Source organism: Heterodontus francisci, chromosome 14 (genome assembly GCF_036365525.1).
Source record: "Heterodontus francisci isolate sHetFra1 chromosome 14, sHetFra1.hap1, whole genome shotgun sequence".
Taxonomy (NCBI): Eukaryota; Metazoa; Chordata; class Chondrichthyes; order Heterodontiformes; family Heterodontidae; genus Heterodontus; species Heterodontus francisci.
In genome coordinates, this window is record NC_090384.1 from 52,474,414 (window position 1) to 52,499,034 (window position 24,621).

Sequence of the window (24,621 nt, forward strand, 5' to 3'; positions counted from 1 at the left end):
TCTTGAAGAAAGCAAGCTGGCAGAGATGAGGGAAGTTGCTACCTGCCTGCCTCTTGTCCTGGCACAGATCATTGATAATAAAAAAAAGGCAATAAACAGAATGAAGAATGATCAGAGTTGAGCATGGTAAAATGTAGGTCATGCATCCTTTCATTGAACTTACCTAAATAACTCAAGGCTTCATTATTCCTTCTGCGTCTTTGCAAGCCTTATTTTCAAACATTTGCATGCTATTCTTTGTGCTTAGAACATAAAAGTTAGCATGCCAGTATGGATATAGACTCTGAGAAGACAGACATGCTTCACATATCGTTCTGCAGCATTGGCAGTCTTTAATGTAGATTACTATATTACTTACATTGAGTAAAAGAAGAGGTTGGCCTAAAGACCATCTTCTGAGTGTTGTAAAAATTGTAATGGAACCTTACTTTAAAACTTGGTCCTACTTCATCACAGGAACATTCCCAATTAAGTGTTGCTTTTTTTACTTAATTGAAGTTCCTGGTAATCCTAATAGGATTTTTGTACAGTACAATAGAAAGATCCTTGTGAAAATACATCACATACACTGAAGAATAAACAAAAGCAAGATCTATCTTCTTAAATTGACTCATATGGCTCATTAAGAAAGGGCTTCTTTATGTTAAGGTCCAATCTGGTCCATTTTCCAATGAATTGTCCCTGTTGGGAATCAAGTAATGTTCATTTATACACTGGAATTCAATGATCTGTAAACAACAATTCTGGAAAGCCCGTCATCCAGGTCTACTCAATATCCCCAGTTTGTGCCAACTGTTGAGAAGATTCTTTAACCAAATCTTTGGGTGAATGTTATGGGGATGCATACTTAGTCCCACACTTTGTTAAATTATACATGATGCATCACAGAACTGGCATCAATCGCACACCATGAACACAGACAGGTTACTGCGTATTTGAACAAACAGTAGAAGTAACGGCGCAAATGAAAAAATCCTGGCACAAAGCATTGTAGATAACTTAAAATAGGTGAGTGGTCAAAGTATGATACCACAGAGTATTATTAATAACAAGGTCCATGAAGAAAACTTGATTCTAGCTTGGTTTAGAACTTTTTTTGATGCAGTGATAACCTAAATCTTATTATACTTCATAATTGTTGGCTGGTAGGAGCTCCAGGACAACTAGCTCATCATGGGGGCTTTAGAGAGTGACTTCACAATTTGCAATATTCAAGTGGTTTACAACTGCCATCCGAGACAGCATTGTAGACTTCCCATCATTTAGTCTTATGCTCTCAAGAAAAATGTTTAGTTAATTTAAGTCCATTTTTAACCTGCAATGGTGGATGCTTAACATTACTGTGCACTGTATCATTGAAGAAATCTAACATCTATCTTAAAGTATTAGTGATTATGATGAAATTAGTTTAGATTTATTGAGCCAAACTCATACATGAAAAGACTCACCAGGCAACAATCATTTAGGGTTACATAATCTTAGTCTGAAACAAAAATACCTATCATTGTTTCATTCTCTGATTGAAACAAAAATTCACAAAAATATCTTTTAAGTGCAGTAGGATTTCTCCTCCCCCATTTTCCAAAACATAGTTTTGTTCAAAAATACATTCCCAGCTATAGTAAACTAAAAACCAAGGGTGTTCGTCAAACATACAGATGTGAAGCTTTCACAATGTGATCATAGTGGAGAAAGGCCTGAAGAATTTCTGAGTATGGGCGTTATTCACAATGCTCTGCGCCATGGTTTGACAGGCTCCATAGAGGCAACGTCAAATTAGACAGTATATAAGGTAAGAGAAAATCAACTGGAGGAAATCAGGATACCAGGTTAAATTGAAGAGGGATTAAACAGAAAAGAACATAACTGCACATTGTAAGTTTATCAATATGGGGCTTGAACTGGATAGGAAGTCATTTAGTTTGGTTAAAGATTAAGTTTCCACACAACTAGATTTCAGGCCAGTCTAGTTTTTTTTTGTTTATAATTATTTTATCTATAATTTTCATCTCTTGAAGATGGTGACAGATGTCGGGAGACATTTGGAGACACCAACAGATCTCCAATAATTTAACCATCCTTTGTATGAGTCTAGGTGCTGAGTGTTGACAGACTATTCAACTGTGAGGGGCAGTACAGCTGAGCTCAACTGATGTCCACTGACTTGCCATTACTGTCATTAAATAGCAATCACGAGCAAGAAGTTGAGCTGTCTTTTCTCCTCCCCATCCCAAGACTATCAAATACAATTGCAATACCCCATAAATTCATGGACTGTGCACAGTGAACTCAGCACAAACAAGGGATCACATTTAGAACCTTTCTTGGCTGTATTATTTAGTACCTCACGAGGGGAAAGGATTTTTTTGAGTGCAACATGAAGCAATCTGATTATAATTTACACTGACTGAGTAGAAAAACATATACCCAATACAAATGTAAAATTCCAGTGCACAGATACCATTCACTATTATTGGACACAAGTTCTGATTAAATGGGCCATTTATTTTTTGGCAGATTAGCTATGTGATCCCTGGATTTTGATTGCACCATCTCATTTTCTTTACTAAACTTCCTCAAACATGAACCAATTATGCAACTTGACAACCACAAGAAGGGGTGATAGTTCAGGTTATCACCAAGGCTGAAACGGGCAGAAAAGCAGATGAAGACCAGGAAGTAGTAATTAGCTGCTAAGTGCCTCTACTGTTCATAGGCGAGTCTGAGGGAAGTAAGATGTTTGATCCACAAGTTTCTTAAGTCAGCAGTGAGTCTTTGAATTAAGATGGACTTGCTTTACTGGTAACCTAGTTGTGTGGAGACAGACATTTCTGTAAATATTTTGAATCTTAGATGTGCATTTCATAAAGGAAGAATTGAATTCCAACAGGCACTGGGAGGTTAATGAATGATCACAATTCTAGATACCACTGCATGAGTTGTTTTCGCGTGCAGAACTGTGCCATGCCTGTTTGAATTGAATTTCTGTTAGCCCTATCCATGGTAGATAAATTAGATGGCCATGCTGTGTGTTCCTTTTGGTGAGGAGTTGGAAGAGTGGGTAGCAATGTACTTACTGTTTTTGAAGTTCATCAATGCGATTTCTGGCTGTAGTAATCTGTAAATAACATATGCTTATTAGTGCATTTTCCTGAAGATGGATACAGTTACCTGTGCTTGAAGATTTGGACCACTTGTCTGTTGAATGTTTTATTCTTGCAGAAGAACTCAAGAAAAGGCAGTGAAGAACCTGTTGGATGAAATTTTGTAAACTGCACATTGTGCACATCCAAACTAATACTTACTGTGTCTTCTTGTTCCTGCTCAACCCTGCAGGAAGGCACCCTAGGAAAAGTGAAAGACTCAGGATTTATGACAACCTGTGGACCTGGCTCAAGAACTGAACTGGACTGTTGTAGCTAGTCTGAAAGCTTTTTGAGGAGGCAGCAGGTTTAACTAGAGACCAATTAAATATTAAAAAGGTGTTGGATCTATGGGGCAGAATTAAAGAAAAAATCTGTTTTGGTTTATAAGGGGGCAAAAACCATATACTATGCACACCCTCACAGCTGAGGAGAAAAAAATCCTTTTTGTTCAAAATAAGCTTAAATTTTTTAATATTATGACCCATTAATCAAATAGAGTGGATGCATTTTTAAGTAGATATTGTGCAATGCATTTTGTGTAGCAAGAATGACAACCCAAAATAAACATCCATTTACATCCTTTAATACTTTTGAAGCAGCTGCTAAGTCCCCTAACTGGTGCAAATGACTAGAAGTTCACTAATGCATTTGTGGCGTGTACAGATTTATGAGTGGCCCAATATAAATTGAAAAAGAAAATCGGATTTATTTGCAATCCCCTCCATATAGACTTGACATTAAAAATGAGATTATCTGCAAAATTAGATGTCTGTGGGCTGTTTGATATATTAAAAATGGATACCCCAATAATACATTGCATCCTATGGGTCTTTGTTTTGAAATAAGAGTTTGAGCTGAAGTGCAAAACAGATGACGGGATGTTCAATTTCTTAGGTGGTGGTCCAACAAATCACTATGGATTCGGAGGACGCAAATTTCCATGGCTCATGCTACCTAATGACCTTAATCCAAAAAGGTCTTAGCATTGGATTATTCCTCAATAATAATTGTATTCTCACAATGAACTGGACTGGTCAAATACAATATAATCAGCTGATTGGTAAGATAGTCCCATTGAATCTAACTGAGAAGGAGAAGCATTTTGAACTCAATGAGTATTCTGTCAGGCAAATCCCCCACCTGCCAAGACTGAGGCACACATTATTTCGCCAGATGAACATTAAAACTTAAAATTGCAAGCCCCCAACTGGGGAGACATTTGCATAGTAACAGAGAGTGTTGGAACATTGGGGACCCAGTCGTTGCTTCCCTAATACACAGAAGAAGTGGTCAGACCAGTTTCAGTCACATGACTAACTGGCTGTTGCAGAGGTTTGAACTGAGAGTTTTAAATTGGAGAAAACACTGTTTGAAATCGGAAAGCCGTGTGCTCCTGGTTGGAACAGAACCTCCTCTCCAGTCCTGCCTGCCTTCATCGCTTTCGCATGGAACTGAATCTTGTTAAAACATGTGAACCTCAAGGAGAGAAAAGTCTCCTACGTGAACAGGGTTTAAGAAGAACACTGGACGCTGATGAACAGCTAGACTACCTATAATAAAGTTAGGTCGGAGCACAGTAAACAAGAAACTCTTCTGATATTGCCTCAAACACCTCCTTACTATATTTTCCTCTCCAAGCTAGCATGGGCGCATCGTATATCCGTATTAGAGTTTAAGTTTTAATAAAATTTCATCTTTCTTCTTTAAACTTCAGAAAACCTGTGTGAATTGGTTTCTTTGTCTTATAATTGGAAAGCTGTGAACAAGGATTCACAAAGGGGGAGCTCAAAACACAGTGTGTTTAAAATTAAACCCTGTTACAATAAGACCAGGTAAAGATAGCAACAGACCCCTAGACACCTTTCTCACCTGGTCGTAACAATTCTAATAGCCCGAAAGTCAAATGGAAAGTAAAGGGATCTTTTGTCTTTGTCACTCAGAGCTAGGTTTCATTCAGATGAAGTTAAAAATTAAATAATGAGTTTTAAGCAGAAATGTTACCTGCTACCCCCCCCCCCCACCCCCCTCCCTCTCTGCATGTTTGATGGTTCCTTGGCTTACCATGCAGCCAGCCCATGCATGTTCCAGGCAGGACCCCTATAACTGCAGCACTTACAATGGCTGTGTTTAGTACTTACAACTTAGCAAGTAGCTCCAATCTCTTACGCAATGATGTAATCTAAAAGAAATTACAGCAATATTGGGCCTAAAAGAAACATTTGCAATTTTTTCCAATAATTATGAAACATAGTAATGACTCAATAATGTTTTCATTTTCACAATATGAATATGGAAATGATTAACTCTCAAGAAATATGATGTTAAATTGACATGGCTTATTATACAGAAAACATTTCTTCTTTAATCGCTGACTGGCAATTCTGTTGTCCTATTTGGCCATGATTACTGGAGAAGGGTCCAGTCTTATTTAATGTACTAGGGCCTCCATCTTACTGCATCTTTTCCCAAAAGAGAACACAGAACATCAAGCATAATATATCAATTTACTTGAGTGCTTCCAAGAGATTGCTCACTTAGGGAGGTTGCTTGGATATATCTGTATCAGGGCAACTGGGGATGGATAATTCTGAAGGATGAAACTGCAGTTGAGATTCTTCAATTAGCCGGTTATGCTCCGGTCTGCAGTACAATATAGGCAGAATCCCATAAGTAATATCCAATCAGTGCTTCAGTGTTGAGTACTACACTGAACAAGAGAACAAGCCTCAAGTGAGACTATAGATTAACATTGCTTTTCCTCCCAAAAGAGTAGCAGAACTGTGAAGCAGCTATGTAAAAGCAATTAATTCTAAAACAAGCATGTCTTTCAAAAAGAGGCTAGATAGAGATATGAATGGAAATGAGATGGGTGTAGATCAAGATAATCTAGTACTCAATGGAACATTGTGGTCTTTCTGTGATGTCAGAGATGGCAGGGTTGGGAGCTGGTGGACACCGGTGCGATCCACGGTGAACACATCTGCAGCAAGTCTTGGCTGCTCGAGGAACTTCGGCTCAGAGTTGATGAGCTGGAGTCCGAGCTGCGGACGTTGCGACACATCAGGGAGGGGGAGAGTTACCTGGACACTGTGTTTCAGGAGACAGTCACACCCCTTAGATTAATTACATCAAATTTGGACCGTGGTCAGAGACAGGAGGGTGCGACTGTGAGTGAAGCAGGTATGGGGATCCATAATTTAGCTTTGGAGGAGCCTCAGTCAGTGCCCTTATCCAATAGGTACGAGGTTCTTGCTCCCAGTGTGCACGAGGGCACAGACTGCAGGGAAGATGAGTGAACTGACCACAGCACCGTGGTTCAGAGCGCCATTCAAGTGGGGGGAGAAAAGAGAAATGTAGCAGTAATAGGGGATAGCATAGTTAGGGGAATAGATACTGTTCTCTGCAGCAAAGATAGAGAGTGCCGAAGGCTGTGTTGCCTACCTGGTGCCAAGGTTAAGGACAGCTCTTCTGGGCTAGAAAGGAAATTGGAGTGGGAGGGGAAGGATCCAGTTGTCGTGGTCCACATAGGTACCAATGACATAGGCAGGACTAGGAAAGAGATTCTGCTGAGGGACTATGAGCAGCTTGGGGCTAAATTAAAAGGCAGAACCACAAAGGTAATAATCTCAGGATTACTACCTCAGCCACGTGCAAATTGACATAGGGTAAATAAGATTAGAGAGGTAAATGTGCGGCTCAAAGATTGGTGTGGGAGAAATGGTTTCTGATTCATGGGACACTGACACCAGTACTGGGGAAAGAGAGAGCTGTTCCATTGGGATGGGTTTCACTTGAACCATGCTGGGACCAGTGTTCTGGCGAATCGTATAACTAGGGTTGTAGATAAGGCTTTAAACTAAATAGTGGTGGTGGGGGGGCGGGGGGGGGAGAGGGTTCAATTGAAGGAAAGTTTAAAAAGTCAAAAAGTAATGAGAGAGCAGAAGTGCAGGGTTGTGAAGGGGCATACATTAATCAGAGTGTGACAGGAAGGGACAGGGAATGCAAGCATAAGAGTACAGCAGAAATTAGAACCAGAATAAGTAAAAATGATAAAAAGTCAAAGCTTAAGGCTCTTTATCTGAATGCGCGTGGCATTTGTAACAAGATAGATGAGCTGACGACACAGATAGAAATAAATGAATATGATTTGATAGCTATCACAGAGACGTGGTTGCAGGATGACCAGGACTGGAAACTCAATGTTCAAGGATATTAGATGTTCCAGAAGAAATGGCAGAAAGGAAAAGGAGGAGGAGGGGTAGCTTTGTTATTAAACAAAGGGATCAGTGCAGTTGTGAGTGATGATATAGGTGTAATAGATCGTGATGTAGAATCAGTTTGGGTGGAAATAAGGAATATCAAGGGAAAGAAATCATGGGTGGGAGTGGTCTATAGGCCCCCGAGGAGTTGCTTCTCTGTAGGACAAAGTATTAATCAGGAAATAATGGAGCCATGTAAGAAGGGCACTGCAATTATCATGGGTGATTTTAATCTGCATATAGACTGGACAAATCAAATTGGCAAGGGTAGCATGGAAGACGAATTTGTAGAGTGCATCAGGAATTGTTTCTTTGAACAATACATTGCAGAATCTACCCGGGAACAGGCTATTTTAGATTTGGTAATGTGTAATGAGGTAGGATTAATAAGAAATCTCATAGTTAAGGATCCTCTAGGGGGAAGGGATCACAACATGGTAAAATTTCAAATTCAGTTTGATGGTGAGCAACTCGGGTCTCAAACCAGTGTCCTCAACTTAAACAAGGGCAATTAGAGAGGTATGAAGAAAGAGTTGTTTAAAGCGGGCTGGGAAAGCCAGTAGATGAACAGTGGCAGACTTTTAAGCAGATATCTTATAACACTCGACAAACATTTATTCCAGTCAGAAGGAAGGACTCGAAGAGAACGATGAACCGCCTGTTGATAACAAAGGAGGTTAAGCAGAGTATCAAATCAAAAGCAAAGGTATACAATGTGGCGAAAATGAGTGGTAGGCCTGAGGATTGGGAATTTTTTAGAAACCAGCAGCAGATGACTAAAACACTAATAAAGAGGGCAAAAATTGATTGAGAGTAAATTGGCAAGAAATATAAAAACAAACAGTAAGAGCTTCTACAGGTATATAAAAAGGAAGAGAGTAGCTAAAGTAAGTGTGAGACCCATAGAGGATGAGACTGGGGAATTATAACAAGGATCAGGGAAATGGCAGATAATTTAAACCAATATTTTGCATCGATCTTCATGGTGGAGGACACTATAAACATCCCAACAATAATAGATGAGCAAGGTGTAAATGGGAGGGAGGAATTTGTAACAATCTCTATCACGAGGGAAAAGGTGCTGGCCAAACTGATGGGACAGACAAGTCACCAGGACCTGATGGCCTGCATCCAAGGGTTTTAAAAGAAGTGTCCATGGAGATAATGGAGGCATTAGTCATAATACACCAAAATTCACTGGATTCCGGTAGGGTCCAGCGGATTGGAAAACTGCTAATGTGACGCCCAATTCAAGAAAGGAGGGAGACAGAAATCATGGAACTATAGACCAGCTGGCTTAACATCTGTCATTGGGAAAATGTTAGAGTCCATTATTAAGGAAGAAATAGCAGGACATTTAGAAAAACATAATGCAATCAAACAGAGTCAACATGGTTTTATGAAAGGGAAATCATGTGTGACAAAGTTGTTAGAGTTCTTTGAGGATATAACAAGCAGAGTGGATAAAGGGGAACCGGTATATGTAGTGTATTTGGATTTTCAGAAGGCGTTCGATAAGGTACCACATAAAAGGTTATTGCACAAAATAAGAGCTCAGGGTATTGGGGGTAATGTGTTGGCATGGATTGAGGATTGACTAACACAGAGAAGACAGAGAGTCGGGATTAATGGATCTTTTTCAGGTTGGAAAGCCGTAACTAGTGGGGTGCCACAAGGATCGGTCCTAGGGTCTCAACTATTTACTATCTATATCAATGACTTGGAGGAAGGGACAGAGTGTAGCGTATCCAAATTTGCTGACAATACAAAAATAGGTGGGATGGCATGTTTTGATGAGGGCACAAAGAATCTGCAAAGGGATATAGATAGGTTAAGTGAGTGGGCAAAAACTTGGCAGATGGAGTTCAGTGTGGGAAAGTGTGAGGTCTTCCACTTTGGTAGGAAGAATAAAAAGGCATATTATTATTTAGATGGAGAAAGACTACAAAATACTGCAGTACAGAGGGATCTGGGTGTTCCTGTACATAAAACACAAAAATTAGCATGCAGGTGCAGCAAGTAATTAGGAAGGCAAATGAAATTTTGGTCTTTATTGCGAGGGGGTTAGAGTTTAAAAATAGGGAAGTCTTGTTACAACTGTACAGCATGTTGGTGAGACCACACCTGGAGTACTGCATACAGTTTTGGTCCCTGTATTTAAGGGGTTGTCTTATCAAGAATGGCTAAACAGGTCAGGCCTTTATTCATTGGACTTTAGAAGAATGAGAGGCAATCTTATTGAAACATATAAGATTCTAAGGGGGCTTGACAGGATAGATGTTGATAATATGTTTCCACTGGTGGGGGAATCTCAAACTAGGGGACATAGTTACAGAATAAGCGGGTCACACATTTAAAACTGAGATGTGAAGGAATTTCTTCTCTCAGAGGGGGGTGAATCTCTGGAATTCTCTACCTCAGAGAGTTGTGGAGGCTAGGTCACTAAATGTATTTAAGGGGGAGGTAGATAGATTTTTGAAATCTCGGGGAGTCGAGGGTTATGCGGAGCAGGCCCAAAAGAGGAGTTGAGGCCTGGGACAGATCAGCCATGATCTTATTGAATGGCGGGGCAGGCTTGAGGGGCTCATATTTCTTATGTTCTTATGTTGTAGTCTGTGGAAGGCTGTAGCTCAGGGTAGAGTGGTAGAGATGTGGGAATGGATGAATATTTTGGACTTTGCTTGAATGCTTTTGCAGATCAAAGAGACAATTTTTTTATTTGTTCATGGGATGTGGGTGGTGGGTGTCACAGAGTCCATGGTAGGGTGACTAATGTATGTTCTGTGGAAACAGCAAGCTTGAGGGTCTGAATAACCTTTCCTCAACGCTTTTCTGACATACTAACCTATGTTTCTGCTCCTTTGAAGAATAACAATGAATCACTCTCTGTTGCCAATAACATGGCAAAATATGTGATTTGTTGATAACTGGACATATTAGAACCTGCCATTGGGGAAGAGGGTTGACCATCTTCAATCAAGTTTTAAAATATAATGGTTAATCAATTGTAATTTATTGCCCATTTAATACAGCATTGCTATGGCTCATTAATGATGTTTTGTGGTTTAATGTTTCTCACTTACTGCTTTTTGTAACATTAGTAACTGCTAGATCTGGAATGGAGAAAATTATGACAAAAGGTTCAGTAATATTACTGGTGTCCAGGCAAAATGCCATTGCGATCAGCACTGAAATAATCCCACAATAAGAAATATTTTTGCAGCCCTGTAACTATACACAGTAATCACAAACACAACCCCATGACACTTGATAAATGTAAAGTAGAAGCATTCACTCAATAGTTGTTTCTCAAAACTTGAAAATGTTACACATTATTCTGTTATAGTACTAAGTATACAGCTTTAAGGATCAATAATTTGTAATACATGCAGGGAATTAACCATCAATTCATAGGTACTGATTAATGCTGATTTCTTATGTTTTACAGAAATGGATAGCAACTGATCGTATTTGTTACCATAATTTGCTGTACTATATTGGAGGAATGATTTTGTCTGTACATTATAGGGCTAACTGTACACTCCTATGCTCCCAGCTAACTGAAAATTAAGAGAATTCTAAACTTCCTCCAGGACTTGGTGGGCCAAGGTTACTAACCAAGAATCATAGGAATAAGCTTTTATACATGAAGCATAGGGCCTGTTGTGTCACACACATCAGCTATCATTTTTATGGATTAGTGTTACTTGCTGCCAGGAGTCAAAAATCCAAAACAAGTATTGTTTCTCCTGACTTCAGCAACATCACACGGTTGGAAATAAAAACAGAAAATTCTGGAAATACCCAGCAGGTCAGGCAGCATCAGTGGAGAGAGAAACAGAGTTAACCTTTCAGGTTGGTGACCCTTCGTCAGAACTGCGAGTGCTGTTGGAAAGCTTTGGGGGGGTGTATTTAGGGGGGAGATATTTAGCAATATGTCTCCAACTACTGGAGACCTTGAGCCCCAGTGGTATAGATTTAAGAGAAGTCTATTTAAAAGCATTGAAACACAAATTATTGAGGAGAGATACATTCAATCCAAATAAAGTATTAATTTTCACACTTCAGTTGCACTGGAAATTGGATAGTATATTATTTCAAACATTGAACTGACCTGACAGTCTGAGAACAGAATTATAAGAGGGACAGAGTGAAATACACAGGTGATCTGCTTAATTAAATTTCAATTAAATGTTTTCACTTTACCATACATAGAGTTGGATTTTACCCCAACAATGGGGGGTCCTTGCAATGAGCCAGAAGGCAGGGGGTGACCCCGCCTTGGCCCAGGAGCAGCCATGGAGCCTTGGACCTCAGATAAGTGGGGCAGGCATGCTGCGGCCAGTCCAACAGGCCTGGCGAGAGTTGGGGGGGGCGGGGGTTGCTCATTGAGGGCAGGGGGTGTTGTTGGCAGAGGGATGGCCTTTGCCACTGGGGGCCCTCCGCAAGCTACAGATTGCCCATGGAGGAGCCTCCTCCCTTCCCAGCTCACAGAGGTTACCTGGATTAATTGGGCGACCCACCCTCCCATGTGGCGGAGGCCTCCCCCGCCGCTGGTAAAATGCCAGACGTGGTGGGAAGAGGTCCTTAATTGGCCATTAATTTGCCACTTAAGGGCCTCAATTGGCATCTGGACGGTAGGCCATCCCCACCCCCGAGAAAACTGAATGGCGCCTGGAAGGCAACGGGCACTCCACCCCCGCCTTCCCTCGCTATTTTAGATCCCCAGGCACCCTGTCTGTCTGTAGAGGGCTGATAAAATTCAGCCCCTAGAATGCAATGACTATCTCATTGTGAAAAGCTATTAAGAAGTTGCTTATAATATTTAGTACCCACAAAGCATATTGAAATGAAGAAGAAATGTATTTTTAGTTGTCTCCTTGATTTTCTTCAAAATGTTTAACTTTAACAAATTGGTTCTGAGTTTGGGATACATACCTCATATTTCTGCCTCTTCAGTTTTTCACCCATATCAAATTTTTCAGATTCCAGCTGGCTAAGCCAGTCAAGTAGTTCCTTGGCCTTTTCCCTGGTAGTTTAACAAAACAGTAACATTAGAAATATCACAGACATCAGTTCTACATTAATACCTTCAAACAGAGGTTGGTAAATAGCAAGGGCAGAAGGGAGGGAAATCAGACGGGTCTCCAGGCCCCACCTTCATTTACAGATGAAGGAGGAGGAGCAGCCTGGGATAGAGCCATCTAGTTCCCGTAGTGGGGAATGGGGACACAGGGAAATCAAGGTCGTTGGTTTTAGAACTAGGACTGTAGCTGTAGGCTTCATCGCCCAGTTATCCTACATTTTCTGCTGCTACACCGCACAATTTCCAGTGGTTTTATGAAGGAAAATCCTGTTCAAGATGATTTAAAAAGTGGGCTATATGAGGAGATAAACATTGATTCTGTTGTCAGGGAGAAAAAACAAATCAAAATTTTAAGCTCAATAAGAAAACGTTCAATGTGAAAAGATCACTGAGGTCATCAAATCTGCACCTTATGCAGTCCATGTAAGACTACATCAGACTTGAATACCCCGCATCAGACCCCCACCTTCCTGTACCCCACCATACACCCCAATATCTCTATACTCTCTTTCCCGATGCCCCATATATATGTGGAAGTGGCAGAAAATTGAGGTTAAGTGGATAACTCTTTCAGAGACCCAGCATAGGTGTGATGAACCAAATGCCTTCTTTCTGTGCTGTAAAATTCTACGATTCTATATAAAAATTGAGGAGAGCTACCAAAATCTCTAGAACTGATAATCTGTTTTCTGAATATGTATTAATTCAGTTCCTTATTTTAAAGATAACAACTGATCTAGAATTAACCAATTATACTGGTGGTCTAGGGAATGGAAACCATTAATCTATGCAAAGGCTGAGTTGAGTGAAAATATTTGTCCAAAACTCACCACATTTCCTTTAATATGGTCATTAACTTCCCTGAAGTGACAAGTATGAAAGGAAAGGATGCTTTCATCACAAATTAAACAGTGGCACATTTGTAAGTACTCACTTAAGCTTTTCTTCATTAAGATGGTCAATGTTAAGTGGCTTGCGTCTGTCTGCTAGGATTTTCCTCTTCTTTTCCCTTTCAGTCTGCTTCTTGCCTCTCTTCTGGTCAGCCTGATTTAGCAGTTGAATTAAAATGTAAGAAAGGCAGCTTGACTTAAATTTTAGGCGGTGTTTGCTGACAGTACAACCAGTAGGTGGTGCAGTACTGGCACATGCGCAGATGCAGTCTCATCAACTGGAACGTCATTGTCTGCAACATCTGAGACAGCTGCCAGTAATAAAAATGGCGCTGCTTAAATTGTCACAAAAAATTAATTAAACCCAACTCCCCATCTATGGCTGTGATCACCACCTCCAACAGCATCCCACTCCCTCCCCTGCCTGTCTGCTCGCTCCTTGCCATGCTGCTGTCTCTCCTCAGCCACTCGCTCCCCACCTCACCTCTTCCCCCACTCAACCACTCGCTCCCTGCGTTGTCCCGTCACCCTCAACCATTCGCTCCACCCTTGGCGGCTCATTCCCTGACGCTTCTCCAAGTGGAAATCGGCCGAGGGGGTGAAGCGGTGAGGCCGGGAGTGAGCGGCCGAGGTCGGGGAAGCAGCAAGGCCGGGATTGAGCGGCCGAGGTCAGGGAAGCAACAAGGCCAGGAGTGAGCGGCCAAGGTCAGGGAAGCGGCAAGGGCAGGAGTGAGTGGCCGAGGTCAGGGAAGCGGCAAGGCCAGGAGTGAGCAGCCGAGGTCAGGGAGGCGGCAAGGCCGGGAGTGAGTGGCTGAGGTCAGGGAAGCGGCAAGGCCAGGAGGGAGTGGCCGAGGTCGGGGAAGCGGGGAGAAAGCAAGTGGCTCGGGGCAGGAGAAAGCAGAGAGGCCTGGAGCAATTGGCTGGGGAGGGGTGAGTGGAGGGGAAGCAATAAGGCAACGAGGATTCGAAGCCGGGCACTGATGGCGGTGGCGGGGGGGGGGGGGGGGGGCGGAAATGGAGGGGGTGATTGCATCCATTGAGGAGTGAGGCAAGCTCGGTCGTCAATATGTCTGGCGTCATTGCATGGTAACGTCACAGTCCTGTGCGCAGATTCATACTGGCAAGCTGGCAAATGGTCGAACACACTGATGACGTCAGCGATTGCTCTGTGCATGCTCTGCATGTCAGGAGACACTCTAATGTTTATGTGTCAGGGATGCATGATAGAGTTTACAGTTCTATTAACTTTTCAACTGGTTTATTCTAGCAAATTTGTACCTTCTACTATGCAGAATTGCCAGGGATATTCTGCTTCAGAATTCCTGATGTACACTGTGAGCACACATCAACAAGTCATTTCAATAGTCAGAAAATTGTCATCTGGACATGTAGAATTTTCTAATATGAGTGTGTAGTATGTACCAGGAATGCTAGACTTTTGGGGTTTGTTTATGATTTTCATCTAAGATAGGAAGAACCGAGGAACATACCTCGTGTTTTTTATTCATTCATAGGATGTGGGCGTCGCTGGCTAGGCCAGCATTTATTGCTTATCCCTAATTGCCCTTGAGAAGGTGGTGGTGAGCTGCCTTCTTGAACTGCTGCAGTCCATGTGAGGTAGGTACACCCACAGTGCTGTTAGGCAGGGAGTTTCAGGATTTTAACCCAGCGACGGTGAAGAAACGACGATATAGTTCCAAGTCAGGATGGTGTGTGACTTGGAGGGTAACTTGCCAGTGGTGATGTTCTCATGCATTTGCTGCCCTTGTCCTTCTAGTTGGTATAGGTCACAGGTTTGGAAGGTGCTGCATAAGGAGCCTTGATGCATTGCTGCAGCGCATCTTGTAGATGGTACACACTGCTGCCACTGTGGTGGAGGGAGTGAATGTTTGTGGATGGGGTGCCAATCAAGCAGGCTGCTTTGTCCTGGATGGTGTTGAGCTTCTGGAGTGTTGTTGGAGCTGCACCCATCCAGGCAAGTGGAGAGTATTCCATCACACTCCAGAATTGTGCCTTGTAGATGGTGGACAAGCTTTGGGGAGTCAGGAGGTGAGTTACTCGCCGCAGGATTCCTGCTCTTGTAGCCATGATATTTATATGGCTACTCCAGTTCTGTTTCTGGTCAATGGTAACCCCCGGGATGTTGATAGTGTGGGATTCAGAGGTCGTAATGTCATTGAATGTCAAGGGGAGATGGTTAGATTCTCTCTTGTTGGAGATGGTCATTGCCTGTCACTTGTGTGGTGCGAATGTTATTTGACACTCATCAGCCCAAGCCTGGATATTGTCCAGGTCTTGCTGCATTTCTACACAGACTGCTTCACTATCCCAACTTTGGCACAAGCCCCCAAATATTACTAAGGAAGACTCTGCAAGGTCGACAGGGCTGGGCTGGGTTTGCCATTGTAGTTTCCGGTACCTAAGTCGATGCCGGGTGGTCCGTCCGGTTTCATTCTTTTCTATTGACTCCGTAGCAGTTAGATACAACTGAGTGGCTTGCTAGGCTATTTCAGAGTGCATTTAAGAGTCAACCATATTGCTGTGGGTCTGGAGTCACATGTAGGCCATAGCAGGTAAGGAAGCAGTTTTCCTTCCCTAAAAGGACATTAGTGAACCAGATGGGTTTTTGCAACAATCGACAATGGTTTCGTGGCCATCATCAGACTAGCTTTTTAATTCCAGATTTATTAATTGAATTCAAATTCCACATTCTGCTGTGGTGGGATTTGAACCCATGTCCCCAGAGTAATACTCTGGGTCTCTGGGTTAATAGTCCAGTGATAATACCACTACGCCACCGCCTCCCCTCATAGTTTATCAATAAGCAGCTCCTCCCGTTAGGTTATCCCAGCTTAAAAATGGAAATTTATGGATCCAATATTCACTCCCCAACATTCCTTGCCTGGGTTTTGGACTGGCACAGTATACCCAAAGTAGTTACTGAGAACTAAACACTCTCCATGTGCTAAGAAAGGGAAACTGGAACCTTTATTTTCATGGATTCAATATCCCGTGGCAATGCTGGCATTTTACCTTGGCAAGATAGCTGCTGTACTGAGCACCCATGCTGCTCAGAGCCTTCTTCTTCTTGGCATCATCATCAGCCCTCCTCCTGGCATCATCCCCCTCCTTTCTTGCTTTTTCCTCCTGTTGAGTGAAGAGACCATAAAATTTGGTGAAAAAGAAACAGAGTCTAGCACAGAGCATGAAAGGCTTCAAATCTTCAAATTCAAAGACAGAAAAAGCTGGCATTTAGTAGCATCTTTCTCTCAGATATGTACCAAAGTGATTCACAAACAATTTAGTTACTTTGAAGTGCATTCTGACATAGTCCAAGATCACAGATGAAAAACATTCACTTGAGGGAAGGGTGAGATAACAGTTGATGCTCTTGCTTCAATAATTCAGCATGTGTATTCAGCAGAGCAGGGGGAAGAGCTGAAAAGTGGGCAAATGAATTTGCAACCCATCTTCTCCTTATTGAGCATAGGCATCACCTCCAATGTTTCTCCTGTTTTGACAGTCTTGAGTTGACCTTATGTTTTTTGACATGCAGGAGTTTGTTCCTTTGTTGTACAACACTAAGATTGATGAGAAGCTAAACCCACCAGTGTACAGTGACTTACAGCCTGTCTAGCCTGACGCTCCTTCTCCTTCTCAGCCCGAATTCTTTGTTGCTCAGCTCTTTCTGCTCTACGTTTTTCCTGTGGGGTGAAGAAAAGAATAAAGGGAGAAACCTTGTTCAACACCTTTTCAACTGTGGTACATTAAGAAAGTAACAAGTGATATCTCATCATTGCACACACAACTCCCTGACTGTCATTGTAGTCACAGTGTATCTTTACTGTTGCAATGTACAGCAGCAGCACAACTGTAGCGTACACAATGACATAGCTATCATGGTGGGATACTGTGGTGTAACAATACCATCCACAGTGTATTGACAGTGCCATCATTGGTAGGAATTCATTTTTTTGCTTTACTAGTGATGCAACACTCACAATCCTCTCTTTCAGGGCAATCAGTTCGTCTTCCTCCTTCTTCCTATTTTCGAAATGAAGATCAATCAGGGCCTGCAGCTCATTCAGATCTTTGTTCTGGCGCTTCTTCTGGATGTCCTGAATACCACACAAACAGATAAACATCAGAGCAGCAGAAGAAATATCAGATCCACAACTGATTCTTAGACCATGAGTAAACAGATTCACACAAATCAAGAGGGCATAGTGTCAGTGTGTTTATACAATGATTCCACTCCACTGAATATCTTCTACTGAATACAATAAGCTTTGAGTTGGAACAAAATCCTGAATAACATAAATGTAAGAGATCAGGGAAATCATATTGAAAGCAAGGTGACCCAGGAACTCCAAGATCTGTGTTATATTAGGCAAACACACTAATCTATCTAACCTAATGTAGACGCCTTGAACTTAGTGTACATCTGACAGAACTCAAAATTCACACTTGAAATTTCCAACGCATAAAAATTGTAGGAAAAAAGGCAGCTATTTCCTGCTAGTTTTGCTGACCTCGATAATCTGGCCTCTTACAAGTACTAAGGAGTTACAAGCATCTGCTGATCTAACGAAACTGCCATCAGCAAAAAACTGAACGCAGTAAATGGAGAATTATATCACTTTCACACAGTAATGGCCTTCAAGACACAAGCCCAGGTTAAAACTCATCAATGCAATTCCACATCACTACCTGGGCCTAGTTGAACACTGCTGGAGATCATCTGGTATAAAAAATAAAATAGCTTGGCTCCATTTGATGGTTCATATGGTAAATACATTGCCTGATATGAAGGCGAGCTATATGGATTAAGTTTGATTCCTGGTTCATGCTGTATTAACTAATCTTGTTTGTGCCAATAGCTGGAACAGGTTGCCAAGAATAATGGTTGAGGGCATGGCACTGGATTCATTACAACTGCAATGGAAAAATAATAGAAACATGAGTAGGCCATTTAGCCCCTCGAGCCTGTTCTGCCATTCAATAAGACCATGGCCAATTGGCAAACTAACTCCACTTTTGGCCCACATCCTGTAATACCTTTGGATAACAAAAATCTATCAATCTCAGATTTAAAATTTACAATTGATCTGGTGTCAACTGCCATTTGCAGAAGAGAGTTCCAAATTTTTAACACTCTGTGTGTAGAAGTGTTTCCTAATTTCACTCCTGAAAGGTCTGGCTCCAATTTATAGAGTGTGCCCCCCCCAGTCCTAGACTTCCCAACCAGCAGAAATAGTTTCCATCTATCTACCCTATCTGTTTCCCTTAATATCTTGAAATCTTTGATCAAATCGCCCTTTAATCATCTAAATTCCAGGGAAGACAATCCTAGTTTGTATAATCTCTCCTCATAATTTAACCTTTGGAATCAGTTATGTTCTGGTAAACCTATGTAGCATGCCCTGCAAGCCCATATATATGCTTCCTAAGATGTGGTGCCCAGAATTGCTCATAGTACTCTAGGTGTGATCTAACCAGAGCTTTGTATAGCTGAAGCATGATTTCTACCCCTTGGTGTTCTAATTCTCTAATATATAAATGCCAGTATTCCATTAGCCTTTTTGATTATTTTCTGGACCCGTTCATGGCATTTTAAGGATTTATGTATCTGGACCCACCAGGTCTCTTTGGCCCTTCACTGTTTCTACCTTTTTGCCATTTACAAAGTGCCCTGTTCTATCATTTTTCGGTTCAAAGTGGATGACCTCACATGTGCCTGCATTAAAATCCATTTGGCACAGTTTTCCCCTTCATTTAATCTATCAATAGCTCTTTGTAATTTTAAACTTCCTAAACTGCTTACAATGCTGTATATCTTTGGGGTAGGTGTTCTGAAAAGATAGAAAGAAATGACCTGATGGGTTTTTTTGATCCAGGCTTGTGATCTTATTTTGTAATCTCAGTCTGGCCCCATTGTTAGTCTCATTGCCCCTCTTCTAGAGAGTGGTAAAAATAATCAGCCAAGATTTTTGCTTCTAGTTGTTACCTTCGTACCCTTGCTGGGAAATGCACATGTGGATATTGGTGAAAGGTAGAACCAGAATTGACTGTGATGCCCACATGATTTTATAGTGCACAGATGCTAATTTTCTGGTCTCATACATGAAAAATGACCACTTAAGTAAGTTCTAGAGAATTGGCAGTGCCTGTGGAACCTTGCTCCAGTTTGAGAAAAAAGGAAAATGTCAAAAATTCTGAATTTGCTTCCTCACAGAATCCTGCTCATAATATATACTATCAGATGTTTCTATTATGAGAGAAGGTTTAATGAAGCCATCAACAAAACAGCAAGCTTATTAATTATAATAAATAAGCTGTTTGATAATGTCCTATACTTACATCAAAGTCAACTTTCTCTCCTTCTGGGATTTTGGGGGCAGACAGTCTACAAAAAAGCAACAGGAATTAATGATGGGTAGAATTTAAACAGATTCTGGAAGTTTTGGGGGATTTTTGAAAAATGTTTTTTCATTGTTGTGAAGGATGTGTGCACTGTGGAATGAAACATTTTCAATTTCAATGATTCTCTCTCCTTCCATGGCTCTGATTTGATTTCTCTTCTCCACCTTCACAATCTTTTTTCACATTAAAAACACTGCAGCAATTTTCACTTTGGACATTGCAGATTGCCCACCCATTACACTGTCCTTTCCAGAGCCATTAGTTTTGCACAGTCACTGAAATTGAAAAATTACACCCACAATATAAAAATTATTATTGTTGCTCATAGCACTGTTGTAATAATCCTGCTCAGCTCACTGCTGTTCCCCATTTTGTTGTAGTCCTAGCTAGCTCCCATGTCTCTTCTGCTGCTTCAGAAGCACACTTGCTGCCCATCCCCCAATCTCCCTATTCCAAGCTGCAAAGGGGAGGGTAACAAAAAGGAAAGGTGAATAAAGCAAAGTCGAAGAAGAGATCAGGGTAAATGCAACAATCTTCTGCTCTAAGCAATGAGGCGTCTCAAAGGGAGCATGGGCTATAGAATGAGGGCTACTTCCTTCTGGAAAGTTTCACTGCAGAGAACATGGGATCACTGAATTTACCTGGAAAAACAAATGAGAGAGAGAGATGGATAGCAACAAAATACCAGAGAGAACCAGGAGTGGAGCGAAGAGCAACGGAAAGAACAAAGCAAACAGAAGATGTGATGGCAAAGAAATAAGGGAGAGAAACAGAATTAGGAGTGACAGAGAGAAATGGAAAAGAGAGAGCAACAAGAGGAGGGGAGAGAAAGGAAAAGAAGTGAGGATGAAAAAAGACAAGATACAAGGGACGAAGGAAAGAAAGAGCAAAAGACAGAAGGGGACACACACAGACACCGACAGGTTGGGATTTCACTGAGCTCCCGACATTGGGCTCCATGGCGGGTGGGAGTGAAAGATCGTTCTGGCAGCGGCCTGCCGATGGGGTTGCCCGGCCCAATCTTCCTGGCAGCGGCAAGGCTCTGTGGCGGCCCCCCGCCGCTGGGCGACAGGACCCGGCTTTCCATATTTAAATGACATGAATAAATTTGAATACAGCACACCATGATCTTACCTTCGGGCCGCAATCTTCTGAGCAGCAGCCGGCACTCACGCACCTTCACTTTCCCGTCCAGGGAATTCAGGGAACTAATTATTTTTTAGTGTAGTGGGGAGGCTGGAGAAATTAGGTCAAATGTCCATGAATAGTGTAGGGTAGGGTGGGAAGGGGTGACCTCTGCATTTTGTTCAGTTTGTGGGTAAGTTCAAGTGTGGAAGGCAAGTGGTTTTTTTTTGGGTGTGGGGGGTAAGAGGGCAAATATTGAAGTTGATAGTTATTGCGGGCTGGGTTTTTCATTGGTACATAGGGGGTGTAGTACTTTAAAAATGTAAATGAGCCACAGGGTGGGCTGCCCTTTCAAAATGGCACCAGTGCCTGCGCACAGGCAGCTGATGCCATTGCCGGAGTCGGAGAGCCCACCCCCTCCACATGATTTGGGGGGGCTGGGGGGGATAGGGTGTGCTGCCTAACCAGCTCACTATCCTGGGCCACTGTGAGGAAGATCATGGCGGCGCAGATGCGGGCCACTTTTTTTTTTGCCCGCCATCACTCCTGGTGGCAGGAGAAAAAAAATCCAGTCCACAGAAGAAAAGCAGGAGCAAGATAGAGATAAGAGCAGTGGAGAGAAAAGGGAAGGGAGACAGAACAGAAGGTAGGACAAATAGAATGAAAAGGGAAACATACAAAAGGGGCAGGGAGAAACAGACAATTGGAAGGGAAGGGGAGAGAAACATACATAAATGAAGAAGAATGAGAAGGAAAGTAGAGAGAGACACATAGTGGAAGGAGGATGGTGAGAGAAATGAAGGAAAAGAGCACAAAAAGGTGAGAAGACAGAAAAGCACGACAGAAGGGAAGGAGAGAAACAGAAAGACAGAGAAGGACAGAAAAGAGAAGATGCACAGAGGAAAAGCAGGAGCAAGGTAGAAGGGAAGTAGAGAAATTAGGGGAAAGAAAAGAAGAGACAGCTTGGAAAGACAGGGACAGAACAAAATCATAATTAGTGTCAGGGATACCATGTTGCACCATGGAAAACATTGACAAAACAATTTACAATGATGTCATGAGTTTTTTTTCCCATGTTTTTTTATCAATGGGAAGTAAAGTTTGTGGAAAGCAAGGTTGCAACCTATGCAAGATTTGTAATAACATGTATAGACTGCATTCCTTTTTTCAGTCAATTTTTTTAAAATATAGATTCCTAGAAACTGGATCACAGGGTAATTCTGTGATCCTAGCTACCAGTGAAACTTTATGACAATGTGGGCTGTCAAATTGGGGCTACAATTCTGTTGTCCGAGCTCCAACCTGTACTACTTTTGAGCATGGCTTCCCCACTGGAAGAATTTAGGCTCTGTCTCTACTTGTTCCATATTTAGTTTAGTTTAGAGATACAGCACTGAAACAGGCCCTTCAGCCCACCGAGTCTGTGCCGACCATCAACCACCCATTTATACTAATCCTACACTAATTCCATATTCCTACCACATCCCTACCTGTCCCTATATTCCCCTACCACCTACCTATACGAGGGGCAATTTCTAATGGCCAATTTACCTATCAACCTGCAAGTCTTTGGCATGTGGGAGGAAACCGGAGCACCCGGAGGAAACCCACGCAGACACAGGGAGAACTTGCAAACTCCACACAGGCAGTACCTGGAATTGAACCTGGGTCGCTGGAGCTGTGAGGCTGCGGTGCTAACCACTGCGCCGTCCTATATATTATAGTCAGGACAGGAGTTTAGACCCAAGAGCAGTGGTTTTTCCATATCCAGAGTTTGGAAACATGATGACTGGTTGCTCGCAGGTGCAAATTTCCACTCACATCGTGTTCATTTGGGCCGTTGTGATACAAGAACAATAGAATGATGCAGCACAGGTCGGATCCATCTGACCTGTACTGGCTCTTTGAAACAGCTATCCAATTTCTCCTGCTCTTTCCTCATAGCCCTCTAAATCTTTCCATTTCAAGAAAGAATAAGCTTTCACTACCCTTTCAAACAGTGAATTCCAGACCATAACTTGCTGCATAAAAAAAACTCTTCATCTCCCTTATCTTAAATCTGTGTCCTCTAGTTACCCATCCTCCTACAACTACAACATCATTGTTCCACTAACTTTCTGCTGAGGTCACCAAATCTGAACATTGTCTTACATAAGGGTCACTCTCAGTCATCTTCGAACATGCTGTACTACAAAATGCTCAGCTTCTAACATTGCATCCATGGAGTTGTTGAGTTTATGGCTGGGAGCTTCTCCATAGAAATAGTGAGGAGTGAAAATGATGCATTCTATAGTTTTAATAAAGCTACTTGGGTGCTAGGACAGAAACATCTGCTGGATAGCTTCCCTTTGCTTTCTGCTATTGGGAAAGAAAAAGGAACAGAGGGAAAACAATGATATCCAGGCTCAATTAATATTCCATTACTCTATGATTGGAGGCACAGAGACAAACAAAGCAATAGGTCTGATGAGAGCCTTAGGTGATGGAGAACTAAACCTCAAATTGACATTATATGAGTGCTCCTGCATTAAATAAACCTTCAAATTCATAACAAATCTCTACTCACTTTAGCCTTGGCTTTTCCTCCTCTGTGGCAAAGTAAAACAAAAAAGTAAATTTAAAAAAAAATTAGACATTTAAAATAAAAATTTAAATAAAAATACAGCATAAATAGCATCAAAATATTGTGCTTTTTTTAAAAAAAAAGGTACAACCTGCTGCATTACAAATAAAATACATTTTTTCTTCCCAATTTTTTCCTTTGACTGTCTGAAGGTGTTGATTCTATTCAAGGACAGTTCTACAGGTGGTGGTCATCGTTCAGTACCTAGTCCGAGTGCCAATTATTCATGCGTGATCATTTATCAGTGAATGCTGGCAGGCAACAATCACGGAAACCATCACAGCTGAGCCTGCTTCTGTGCTCACATGATCCTCACACAAATATATTTTCCACCAGGCGTTTCTGGAATAACAATCAGAAACCAGAACCCTGGTCAATAATTTCTTCCAGTACCTGGGGAACTGCACCTCAACTTGATTCAACACCTGAAGAACAAAACAGGAGCTGGGGAGGAAAAAAGGAGCAAACGAAAAAGAGAAAATGAGCTTAGAAGGTAACAACAACAGAATGGAGCAATCTAAAACATTGGATTGCTGCAAATTACCACCTATCATTTTCAATAAAGTCAAAAATAACATGCCTAAGATTCTAAGAGTTAAAGAGTGTTTGTGCTTCTAGCTTGTCTGGTATGGCCAGATAAATTGATAATTAACATAACGACGAAAAGGAAATTGCTTTTTATTAATACAGGAAGTGAGGTACTTCACAGATTTGATCAATTTTTCAAAGACTAGTGCATTTTACTAAGTTTCCAGCTGTAGAATATTGTGATTCTAAAATCAAACTGTTAAAATGTGAAAAAAGATGATTTTTTATAAATTAACATTAAACATACCCTTATTATCCGCTAATCCAGGGGAATGAATCTGGTGAGCTAACATTATCAGGCGGAGAAAAAGCCTATGGACCATCAATACTCCTCCCTCCTGTGGATGTGGAAAGGATGTTTGACCTTGTGGGAGAATCTAGAACTAAGGGTCACTGTTTAAAGATAAAAGGAGTCACCCATTTAAGACACAGATGAGGAGAAATATTTTCTCTCAGAGGGTCGTGAGTCTTTGGAATTCTC

General features: G+C 41.6%; 1 protein-coding gene across 1 annotated transcript in view; it reads right to left on the reverse strand.

The window, feature by feature from the left end:
• Positions 1–24,621, reverse strand: part of tnnt3a (troponin T type 3a (skeletal, fast)) — a 34,081-nt gene that overhangs the window by 2,260 nt on the left and 7,200 nt on the right. Inside the window, exons 3-10 of the mRNA XM_068045864.1 lie at positions 23,496–23,517; positions 19,742–19,787; positions 17,383–17,499; positions 17,008–17,085; positions 16,415–16,528; positions 13,426–13,535; positions 12,344–12,434; positions 3,078–3,118 (exon numbers count right to left, since the gene is read on the reverse strand). Of these exons, the coding sequence (XP_067901965.1) occupies positions 3,078–3,118; positions 12,344–12,434; positions 13,426–13,535; positions 16,415–16,528; positions 17,008–17,085; positions 17,383–17,499; positions 19,742–19,787; positions 23,496–23,517 (619 nt within the window). The remainder of the gene's footprint in view (positions 1–3,077; positions 3,119–12,343; positions 12,435–13,425; positions 13,536–16,414; positions 16,529–17,007; positions 17,086–17,382; positions 17,500–19,741; positions 19,788–23,495; positions 23,518–24,621) is intronic.